The sequence below is a fragment of the Vigna unguiculata genome, chromosome 7, assembly GCF_037176805.1.
Source record: "Vigna unguiculata cultivar grain cowpea cultivar isolate G323 ecotype 2 chromosome 7, ASM3717680v1, whole genome shotgun sequence".
Classification (NCBI taxonomy): domain Eukaryota; kingdom Viridiplantae; phylum Streptophyta; class Magnoliopsida; order Fabales; family Fabaceae; genus Vigna; species Vigna unguiculata.
This window is the reverse complement of record NC_140798.1, coordinates 32,608,840-32,621,069: the sequence shown is the minus strand read 5'-3', so window position 1 is coordinate 32,621,069 and position 12,230 is coordinate 32,608,840. Positions and strand designations below refer to the sequence as shown.

Sequence of the window (12,230 nt, the reverse complement as noted above, 5' to 3'; positions counted from 1 at the left end):
AAGTCTGGTATCATTGGATACTGGATGCACTAGAGATGAAGCAATTATCATTGGAGAAAATCTATACAATCTATACTGATGAGAATAAGTCAGATATGATGATAAAGATCTTATCTGCAGGAAAATATGCTATCTACAAGGAGAAATCCAGTTGGGTTGACTATGACCCCAATTAATTATTGAGGGGGAGATTTGTAAGGTGAGTCACCAATTTATTGGATCCACACTGATTTCATTAAGAAAAATAAGAAGAAGGTTTTTATATGGGCTCCTAGCCTATTATGCAATTTAAATACAAAATGTTTGCATTAGATTTGTTATGAGAGAAAATATAGAGAGACAAAAGTTGTGAGTATCTTTGGTGAGAAAATAAAAGAACCCATCAGAGAGAGTGAAGAAGAAGAAGAAAAGAGCAACCAATTTATCCTGTGTAAGTCTAGTGAAACTATCTTGGAGAAAAGGTTTTATTCCTCATCTCATATATTATGGTTCCTTCTGTTGGTTATTTAAAGTACCCATTGGAGTTTGTTATCCACCTTGTTGCTGAAGAGAGACAGTGCTTTGTTGACCCTTGGAATCTCCAAGAGAACTTCTAGTATAATTAACATATAAACAAACAGAAGCAAAACCCATAGCAAACACCAAAACTTGTTTAACATATAAACAAACGGAAGCAAAACCCCCATAGCAAACACCAAAACTTGTTTAACGTGGAAAAACCTCAATATGAAAGAAAAAACCCAAGAGACCTAGTAAGTAAAATCTTCAGCTAATAATAATTAATAGGTATACCAGAAGTTCTCTCAGAGATTCCAAGGGTCTAACAAAACATTGTTTCTCTTCAGCAACAAGGTGGATAACAAACTCCAATGGGTACTTTAAATAACCAACAGAAGGAACCCTAATATATGAGATGAGGAATAAAATATTTTCTCCAAGATACTTTCACTATACAAACTTGCACATGATAAACTGATTCTTCTTTTCTTCTTCTTCACTCTTAATGGGTTCTTTTCTTTTCTCATTAGAAACATTCACAACTTTTGTCTCATTGTATGTTCACGCTATACTATATTCTCTCGTAACAAATCTGGATGCAAAGATTGCATATTTAAATTGCATAATGGGCTAGGTACCCATAAAAAAAATCTATTTTCTAGTCTTTTTAATTAAATCAGTGTAGGTCCAATAAATTGGTGACCCACCTTACAAAAAGATAAAAGACTTACATTACTATTTTTCATATTTCTTTATTATTTTTTTCATTTCTCTTCAACAAAATTATTGTTTTCATTTCTCTTCAACAAAATTATTTTTTTCACCATACTTTTATATATTTCTTTATTAAGGATTTTTCTCCTTTCTATCAAACGCGCTTTAACATTGCCTTGTTTCTAAAGTTGATAAAATTAATTAAAATATTAAATCGATAAACGAATTTGAATTATTTGTTAACTTTTTTTTATGCTGTCTTTGTTTCAAAATATATTATTGAGACTCAGAGTACTTTTAATGTTATGTAGATGAAAACATTATTAAAACTAATATCAAATTTAAATTAACTTATAATTTTTAATTAATATTTATACAAGGTGTAATAACCAATAATTTGGTTTTTTAGTTAATACTTATTAAAGAGTGAAGAAAGGAAGTAGGTGAATAAAAAAGATAGATAATAAAAGGTATAATCTTTACTTTTATTATATTAATTATATTATTATATAAATATGAGATATGAGTAGAGGTGTTAAAGTGATATAAATCTGAGTCAACTCGATTTGTCAATGCTTTAAATTGAGTTAGGTTAGAAAAAGAATTTATTTTTTTAAATGTAAGTTAACTAAACTAATTCAAATCGAATTGAAAGTTGGTTAACATGTAATCCATCAACAATCATATTTTATAATTTTTATATTATTTTTTCATCACTTTTTTATTTTAATTATTTAATACTTATAATTATGTAAAATAATAATTTAATCTTTTGAAGTATTAGAATCTATTCAATAATAAAAGAATGATTTAGATTTTTAAATTATTTGTTTGGTCAATCATATAAATTAATATTTTAACTTTTAGTTACTATCTTTATAATAATATTTCTGAAATAAATTAATACTTTAATTCTATAACTATAAATAAATAAGTTTAATTAATTTATTTTATTGTGTTATAGTAAATATATAAAATAAAATAGATAATAAAATATTTTAAAGTTGAATTTACTCCTTATAAGTTGAATTGAGTACAAAATTTGTTACCATCAAAAAATGAAACTAACTTAATTTTGTCCCAACTCATGATGAGACACACTTTGCCACATATAGGTAGGAGTGTACTAGACTCGGATGAGATTTTTCTAGGCTAATCTTTTGTCTATACAATGTACATACATGTCAGATGTAAAATAAAAGTAGCATTAATTAACGATGAAAACAAATTTGTCGATTTAAATAATAATGTATTTTGGTGCATGGGCACTTTGTTAGATTGTATTAGCTTTTCTTAAACATAGTTTTTTTCAATTTTTATTCTAGTAAACTATGAAGTTTCATACTCTAACGTTCCAATTTTAATATACTCACAATTTCTTCTCCCACCTGTTTATTCCAAAATTCATTTTTATACAGTAAAACATAGTGAGTTATTTCCTTTAACAATGATAATAGTATTTTCTGGTTTTTCTTTATGCGTGATCTAGGTTCTTTTCTTTCCAGTTAAAAAACAACTGCAAATAATTCCAAAGAGAACTGTTAGTTTAATCCTTTCAAATTGCACAATGTAATCTTCCAAAAACTTTACTCACCCTCAAACATAGACTTTCAAAAACATCCAAATTACCACTATACAAGTCTATGAACAGAGTATGATATTAACAAGAAAGTGCAACAAGAACATGTTGCAAAAACACTGATTTAGTGAGACTTTTTAAGAGCTGATTTGAAAATATGAATGCGATAACATATGTAATTTTACAAATCTAAAATGAAAATCGTTTAAAATTACTGTTTTTACTGTATAAAAATTTGAAAGAAAAAAAAAAGTGAACTTTAGAGTTGCAGACTGCACATGATCTTGATCTTCTTTATGCATGCATTGTGACAGATTTTGACTTGGTGAACACGTGCAACCAATAATAGCCTTCCACGAACAGACAGTGCCCACGAGAGTATTGCAGTGCATTAATCACTGGATTTACACAAAAATAGCGAATTGCAGTGCAATTGACTCCAAAACAGTACGTGGGACAAGCATGTCGGACCCAGATAAACAGATACAGACTCCATATCATAAAGACCTTAGATTGGAACAGTTCAGCAGATAGAGAAATTGTCGTTCTACAATTATATTCATCACTGAAGTCAAAGTACTGGGATTTACCTACTAGTCCTTTACAAGGACTGATTACAGACCCTAGAAACTGAACCTGCAACAACATTTAACACTAGAACTATACATAACAGAAGATGTAAGCATGGAAAACCTAATCTTAACACCCAGCAGCCTTGAGGAAATTGTCAAAGGGACTTGCAGGAGGTAGCCTCATGGGGTCCCTTGCCAGTTGCCCATGCCCATCACCATTTCCTACCTACAAAAATAGTAACAAGTTAACAATGTCAGCATTGCATTTAATGAGTTGGATTCATTTAGAACAGCACAGAATATATTTATGGTAATTCTTAAAAATTTTAGAGAAACCAAAAACATTGTTTACCCTTTCTAAAAACTAAGTGGAATCATGACAAATGATGATTGCACCATCCAGTGTTATCAGAATCAGAACAAACCTTTTCAAGTGCTGAGTTTCTAACATCTGCAATGGCCAGAAACGATTTATCAGCTTCTTGGATGTAATGGTTCTCAAAGGCCAGCCAATTTGAAAGCTTCTTCCTTGCACATGTCCCAAGTGATTCACACTGGCTAGCCATGGCGTTGTATGGTAGGGGGGAAGTAGAGACTGCGGTTCCTGCCACTTGACCTGCTACCTCCAAAGCCTACAAACAGTGGATAGGTTGTTGAGCTTGTAGGAAGAACAGTAATCATGAGTAACAATGAAATGTATGCATTCCAATTCGAATTGGCCTGTGATTATACACACATGCAAGACAGAGAACTTACCGATTCCATAAGTTGTCCAATGCTGATAACATGAGGTGCAGAAGGGGATACAGGCATCTTTGGAATAAATCGAGAAAGGTCAGAGACAGATGCTTCACTGATTGTGTCATCTTCACCAGCTGAATTTAAGGGAAAATCCTGCATACTCGGGGAAAAGCAAACATATTGAAACATTGGTATTAAACTTCAATTTCATGTTTACAAATAAAAAGTCATTCTCTTTTTATGGCCAGGAAGCTTTCAGTCTGCAGTGGTAAGGGCTAAACAATCAAACCCATGCTATCAAGCCATGGCCAATGACATTTGTGAGATACAAAATATAATGTCATGGACCACATTTTGAACTGTTTCAATATGCGTGCGCACACAAACACTAGAACAGAAAGGACAACATCTTCGTGCATGTAATAGAAAGGACAACATCTACTGAGACATCAATCACAAACTCAGAAATAACATACCCCATCAAATGATAATGACTCCTGGGAATGAAAGATTATTTGATTTTGATCAAGCATCGACTGTGGACCATACACGAATTCTTCATCAGGCTTGAATGTCTCTGACAACAGCATAGCCACTTCATCTGCATCCAACTTAAGAAACAGGACAGCACCAGAAAATGAGAGTGTTGGGTTTATGAACAAAATATGATCACTGAATATAATGTCATACCTCAGTAACGTTAGATAAATTATGAACCAAAGCATCCCTTATGGTCTGGTGACATTCACGTATTTTGTTCTGTAATTCTGACAACATTGAACAGGCTAACTGATTATCAGCAGCAGTACCGTATTCTCTCACATCCACATTGATCTTAGCATATAATTGATAATCATCACCGATACTCAAGAAAGGATCAACCTAGTCATAAAAAAAACATGTAATTGTCAAGAATCAAGATGTATATACTTCAGATTTTGCATAAAAATCATGCCTTTCTATACCATCAAAATTAGTGGAGAGTTCCTCTAACAAACATTAAAATGTAGTGTAGCATCAGAACCACAGCAGTTACTCACATCAGACATTGGCAATGACGCAAAAACTTCATTCACATCATTAATCTGAAATATTTTGCAGCCAAATACCAACATGCCAGCAGACAACACAAATACAGATCTCTGACAAGCTGGGGGCATAATTCCTGCAAGAACAAGTACAACAATTTCACATCTTTCTCTTTTCCTTAAAATGTGTAAGTCCTTTGAAATTATAAATAGTCCACATAAGGAAATATGCATGTCATACCATTATTTTGGTCCAGCAACATAGTCCAGAGAGACAGAGGAAGCTGGAAAAATCGGATCACTAGGTTATCTCTGTCTTTCAGGTTCTGCAACATTGAATTTAGAACATTATACCCAGTATAATATTTATAGAAGTATATTGCAGCAAGTGCAGTGAAGATTTTGATTATATTCAATTTACGAAAATGAGAATCCAATATTTACCAACTGTAAAAGCATAGATATATTCACCTATAAGGCAGGGCAATCAGCCACGGTTAACATAAGACAAATGGAAGGAGACCAAATTAGAAGAGAATAATTTAAGATGACAAGTTCAACAAATTTGTGTAGTTTGATAGCCTGCTATGACATTATATTTTTACCAAAGTCAAAGTCACAGATACTTCGGTCAATTAATTTCACTTACGTCTATTATACTATATTGAAGATTGACTTTTATTGGGAACTCAAACAAACTCAATTTACCATGCATGATCTATCCAGAAGCAGAAATTCAACATATACTGGGATACGAAAAATGACAAAGACAAAGTAATAAAATACATATAAAATTCTACCTTTATGCGTAGAACTATTAGTGTCAATATGAATGAGTGAGCTATAGCTTCAATATTTGAAGGTAAGTTATCAGGAAGATTGGCTTGAACCCAAAAGGCAGAAAGCAGTTGCGCCATTTGATCTTCAGTTAGTTTCATAACATACGGTTCCTGAGAACCCATCAATACCAAAACTTAGTAAAAACAACATTTTACTCAAAAATAACCACAATTAACAAAACCAATTAATTACTAACCGTGTCAGTCAAACTAGGCGATCCTGTAGCCCTGTCAATTATAGAACTGAGCTTGTAAAAGTTAGGGGAATTTTTTAAGCCACATCCCTGCTTCCAATCTTCTGCTACAATATCCCTTTCTTGGCAACCATCATGAACAGTACTCCCATGATTTCCAGCCTTGGTGGTATCTCTATTTCTACGGAGTTTTTCAAGTAAAGCTGTAATCGAAGCAGATGCAGACACAGAAGCAGTATGAGAATGCCTTTTGTTGTGTTGATCTAGATATCGCGACCGCAGAGAAGAAATTTCATGTGTATGGAAGGAACTTGGAAAAAGAAGAACGCAAAATATAAGGTGTGCTCCAACACGAGCCTCCACATCTGAATGCAACATCACTTTTAGGAGTTGCACAAAAAGAGCTTCGGGAAATCCCTAGAAGGAAGCATCAAAATTTGATCAAACAGATATATTCAGTATTCCAATACTCCCTAAATACACAAATGGAAAAAAGGTTTATCAATTCGAATTTCAAAGTTATGATCCAGACAATGCCACTCTTCTCTCTCTCTTTAACATGTAAAACTTTAGTAGTATATATAATCATATTTTGTAAACTATGATACTAGATATTCTAGCTTCAATTCGCAGTCGACATAATTTGCTATAAACACTATCTGATTAAGAAGCTCCTCTCACCTGCTGTGACTGTAAACGAGTTAATGCTAAGGTGACTGCACGAGCAAGGATGATCAAAGATCCAATGGTTGCTCGACCAACAACACCAGATTGTATATTTTCTAGGGTAATCGCCATCAGGTCAAAAAGTGGCTGGGCATCAGTGACCTAACCAATGAAAGAAAAAGGGTAGTTTAGTAGCTGTTGAAATGCAATGACCAAATTAATAATGTTTTCTTGGAGGGAATAGAGGGGCATTCATGAGCCTACCCCGTTGGCAATTTCTAGTAAGCAGTCCTCAATGGAATTTTGAAGTGAGATATTTAAGTTCAACTCTTGCTCCCCAACATATTCAGTGGAAGCTTGAAGACTTTTCCTAAGATGTCTGCAAAGATCACCAACAAAACCTATCTCTGCCAAGCCCCTCCCAGATCTAATTTGCATGGCTAAAGATGTGGCAACCTGAACAACGAAGGTCTTAAGTTGAGGATCATTCACGACATTTTTGTGGTCCAAATGATGTATCACAGAAGCCAAAATTAAGCGTTGATTCCCTGTTGAAAAAAGGTGAGAAGAAAATCATCACTATGGAAAAAGAATAGAAGATTCTACAAAAGACCCTGATATAGAACTTCTCCCATGGCTCATGGCAGTTTCAAAATAAAGTCCACATGCTTTTGAAGGTAAAACATGAAATTTGACAACATATCCACTGAAAAGTGGTGAGAGGAATAGTACCTGAGTTCTCCATGAAGTAGGCCATTCTGGATAAAACTATCATTGCTAACCCTCTCTCAGGAGCCCAATGTTGTCTAAAGTCAAAGTAGACAAGCATTGGATCCAGCACACGACGCATAGTTGTGCTTTCCTTGGCTAATTCAACCATTCTTTGAATACATATCTGAGCCCATATTTCTGGCTTTTCAATTTCTTCTCTATAATAAAAAAAATTAAAAAGGGAACCAAAGAGTGATTAAACGCAGTGCAACAGACAGAGTAACACATATACACTTTTCTATAAGCTTCTGAATAACATATACCTAGTCAAAAGGGAAGGATCCTTTATTTCTGGTCGTGGCTGTATGATCAAGCAACTAGATCGATTGTCATTAGTGCCAATAACTGAACCACCTCGACCTTCACAACGGACAACCTCATCCACCCAATTATGATGTGCCTCTGCCCTGGCATCAGCATCTTCATTTTGTCTACTCCACTCACAGTTATCTAGAGTGGCATGAACAATCTACATTTTCAACAAATTAGTAACAATATCTGACACAAGAGACAAACAAATTCGCTACGAAAAATTCAGATGCGCTTATTGATCAAAGAAAATACAATATAATTGTAGCTACATGTCTGCCAGGTTTAATTCCTAGTACCCCATAAGCGAAAACATCAAACTTCCATGACAAATGGGTTATTACTTTTTAGACATGAATTTGAAAGCATCATAAAACCTTGGAAAGGTAGAAGTCCCATATATCTTCACGCAGAAAATTATTTCATCATATTTTCACCTCATTATTAATTTGAAATGTGCCATTTCCAACAATTAAAAGGCTAGAATGATTCCAATGGGGAGCATCTTTAAATTTGTAAGTACCTCATCAAAATCTTCAAAAATGTGTGAAAATTCAGCCATAAACCAAACCTGCCAAAAGGAAAGAAAGTCAGATAAATGATGAACACACCACAACCACGAATTTTTATGGGAGAATAAACATTGGAAAGCAATTATAAGAGAATGAACTTAAAATGTAAAACATCATGAGTACAAAGCAAATCAAAATGAGGCACAGATTACCATTGCTGAAAGGCACTGCAAGCTTGATGCCCTCAAGCAGCGCTTTTCAGTTGCTTCACCTTGTTCCCTTGATAGCATGCATACTTTCCTCACCAACTTTTCTATGTTATGAGTATATGTAGCATCCACCTGTTTTCTCATTGTGTCAAAAGCATGAATACGCATTGGAAATTAACATCAGCTTATTTATAGTTTGGAAGAAAGTAGTAGGAAAACCAATCAATGAATCTTTATGAGAAAGACCAAATGTAATAGCCATGGAAGGATTATAGTCATCATTAAAAACAGACAAAGCCTAACTCACTAGCAAAAGCTAGTTCAAGTTCCTCAAAAGCATGGGACATGTTAATACACCACCTCGTACTAAAAATTTTTACTACAGATGGAGGTTAGGCTTAACTCACTACCAAAAGTTAGCTCAAGGAAGGAGGATTGACCAAGTCTTATTGGGAGTATTTCAACCATATTCCAAACCAGTATGAGACATCTTATAAATTGTCAACTCACTACTGAAAATCACTAGAATATACACTAAATTTGAGTTCTATACAAAGACATTGTGTCAAGTTTTTTTCTGTTTACAAGTATATAAACCCAGGTAAACATTGATCTAACCCAATTACAATCATGCACAAACAACAAATGCAAGCACACAATATGTATCTTAGGGTTTTTGGATTGTATAATTCACCTGACAGTAGATGAACCTCGATAAACACTGGCAACCAAGTGTCTGGATGGTTTCATCCTTAGAATAGCTCAAGAGCTCCGAAATTACATTAAGTACATCAACAGCGAAATATGCTCTGGAATATGCAAGAGATAGATAAAAATTCTTTCAAAGATGAATCACAAAAAGACAAGCCAGTAGAGATCAATATCTTTATTATAATGCATTAATGGAAAGAATCCATAACATATCAATTGTTTGATAACGTGGAAACATGCTAATCAATCATGAGAAACTTACATCTGAACCTTACAAATGGAAAGCAACTTGTTGAAGGATTCCATTATAATATTGACCACTTTGATGTGCTCAGATTTAAGTTCCCTGGAGCACCTTTCTTCAAGATATTTTGCTATCTAGCAGAAACAGCACAAATAGTGAACTTCAACAAATCGATCCTTCACGATTTCCTCTTTTGTGTATAAAAGTACTTACAAATACACATGCGAAATATAATAATGAAATACCTTTGGAATCCGGAAAGGGTTTCTAGCAGCATATTCACATAATTTGATGATTTTCCTGTCACTTGGAGTCTCATCCTGACAAGAGTTGTTGAAACATGAATACAGTGACTGGATTTCTACTTCATGTACATATGATGGTAAAGTCGAAAGAGATTGACATATAGTAAACTATATTGATTCACCAACAAGCATGCTGAGTTTCATAAAAAGTTCTTTGCATTGAAAACAAGGAATAACTGAAAACAACAAGGTTTCCATAGGACTTTGGTGCTATTATCCAATCAGAATTGGAGTTTCAACTCAGAAATTTAAGTTCACCTTAAATGAAAACCTTTATTATGCAGATTACCTAGGTGAAAGTACAATTCTAATAGGAAAACAACACTAATAGAGTCTAAGGAGTTGTACATAAGTTTTGTCCAAACAATAACCCATGGCAATGCACAGAAGTAACAAGATGGTTCAATTTTTATGCTTCAGGTAAGGGAAACAACAATGTTCTCATTCAAAGGGGATATAATGAATATGTAAATGCTAGATTCTACAATAAATTTGTTTAGTAAGTGTTCATACTATAGAAAAAAATGAGCCATTGGCTAAACCAGCTGCAATGGTGGTGAACAAAGGAGTTCATTGAGGTTACTACTTCCATTTTTTTTTTTTGGAGGAAAAAGAGTGTGATGAGATAAGACACTAACAGGGTTCTTAGGGAATATATCAGCAAGCAGTTTTCTGTATCTTTTGACCGGTTGGCGTGATCTTGACCTCAAAGCAGGACAGCAAACACACATGTTCCCACATGCTGGGAAGATCTTCCTAGAGATGACACCCATTGCCTGCAATTCCAAACACAAGACCAAAATGTGGCCAAATTTAGAGCAAACCAAGCTAAAATACCCTACCAAAAAAAAAATCCAAAATCAACCAGCAAAAACAAAAAGCCCTAATGAATAAGTCAACTCAAAATAGAAAGTCAAACAAAAACAAAGAAAACTGCAACAAAGCCAGGATCCAAAGAACACACTCAGCAAAACCCGAAAGCCAAAATGGAAGTAGCACACTGAAACCAAAACCATTTACACACTAAACAGCAACAAACATGCCCAGTTTTTCAAAAAGCACAAACAATAGAAAACCAACCCACCAAGAAAAGAATAGACAGAGCATAAACCAACCGCATAAAAATAAAAATAAAAAATCTAACATTAGCAAGTAAAAAACCAGAATAACAACCACCAAGTTCCAGATAACTACAGAGAAGACCAAAATCAACAATGAAAAGCCAGAGAGAAAGGAGACAACAAAAGCAGCACCTCACTCAAGATCTGGGAGCGGAAGGTGAACCCCGACTCTACAGTGAGGAGACAATGGAGAGAAAAAGAGTGAACTGTAACAAACAAGTGCAGCGAACAGAGAACAAAGATGGCGCGTGGGCGTAAGAGAAGTTAAGGTGTGACTATGTCGTGTCTGTGTGCTGGATTGGATGCGGAAGATCACGTGATTGTGTCAGGTGGAACACAAATTCATTTTCCTTTTTCTTTTTCTTTCGCTGTAAAAGCTATGTACCTATGCCCCTGCGCTTTCAAACAGTGTCAGAACTTCCAAAACACACCCCACAACAAGTAATTTTTTTATCCTTGTTGGACAAAATTTTAAACACAGTCTTGCACGCTTGTGGAAAAAACTGTTCTGTTACAATTTCAAACTGTTGTGTCACAATTTTTTCCCTGGTCAACTTTATTTTGAACTCTCAATTGGGTACTACATGCGAATTTTAGCGGTGAGTGGACAACACGCGCAACTTATTCAAATTAAATATTTTTAAGTATTTCTATTTATCAAACACGTAATTTGAAATTTATAAAAATGTAGCATGTTGCTTTTAATGATTTGTTAGAGATTAAAAAATGTGTGTCACATGATTTGAAATGTTGGAACATAGCGAAGCAAATTTGGTTTGAATAGGTCAATGAGAAAAATATGTATATAATAAAGTGCATTTATTCCTCAGGGACTATAATAACTGTTAATTGTGTTTCTTTTATTAGTATCATAGAAGACGTTTTTGACTTATTTGGAAAACGGCGATGCGTTACAGCAACGTTTATCCAAATATCACATGAACATGGACTACATTTATTTTATTATTAATTAAACTTAGTATTTTATTTGAACTCTCGTAAGTTTTAATTTAAAATTTTTTATTTAATTTTATTCTATAGTTTTTAAGTTATTATTACTTCATATTGCACATTTAACCATTAATATTGTATTTTATTATAAAATATTTTTAACTAAATTTAGAATAAAAGAAAAGTGTCACATTTAGGTAAAGAAATGTAGAAGCAGAAAAATAAAAGAGCAGTAATAACAAAATTATACCTCGTGTAAAAATGTA

General features: G+C 33.7%; 1 protein-coding gene across 1 annotated transcript; it reads right to left on the bottom strand.

The window, feature by feature from the left end:
• Positions 1–3,286: 3,286 nt before the first annotated feature.
• On the bottom strand, positions 3,287–11,376 carry LOC114191502 (protein SEMI-ROLLED LEAF 2). The gene is made up of 20 exons (XM_028080693.2): positions 11,146–11,376; positions 10,531–10,668; positions 9,833–9,907; positions 9,606–9,721; positions 9,327–9,441; positions 8,636–8,764; positions 8,435–8,482; positions 7,866–8,071; positions 7,564–7,760; positions 7,096–7,379; positions 6,847–6,993; positions 6,169–6,582; positions 5,933–6,082; positions 5,374–5,458; positions 5,145–5,269; positions 4,795–4,986; positions 4,581–4,715; positions 4,120–4,257; positions 3,789–3,995; positions 3,287–3,589 (listed from the first exon to the last, which is right to left on the bottom strand). The coding sequence occupies exons 2-20, from the start codon at positions 10,663–10,665 to the stop codon at positions 3,491–3,493; spliced, it is 2,997 nt and encodes a 998-aa protein (XP_027936494.2). The 5' UTR covers positions 10,666–10,668; positions 11,146–11,376; the 3' UTR covers positions 3,287–3,490.
• Positions 11,377–12,230: the final 854 nt, after the last annotated feature.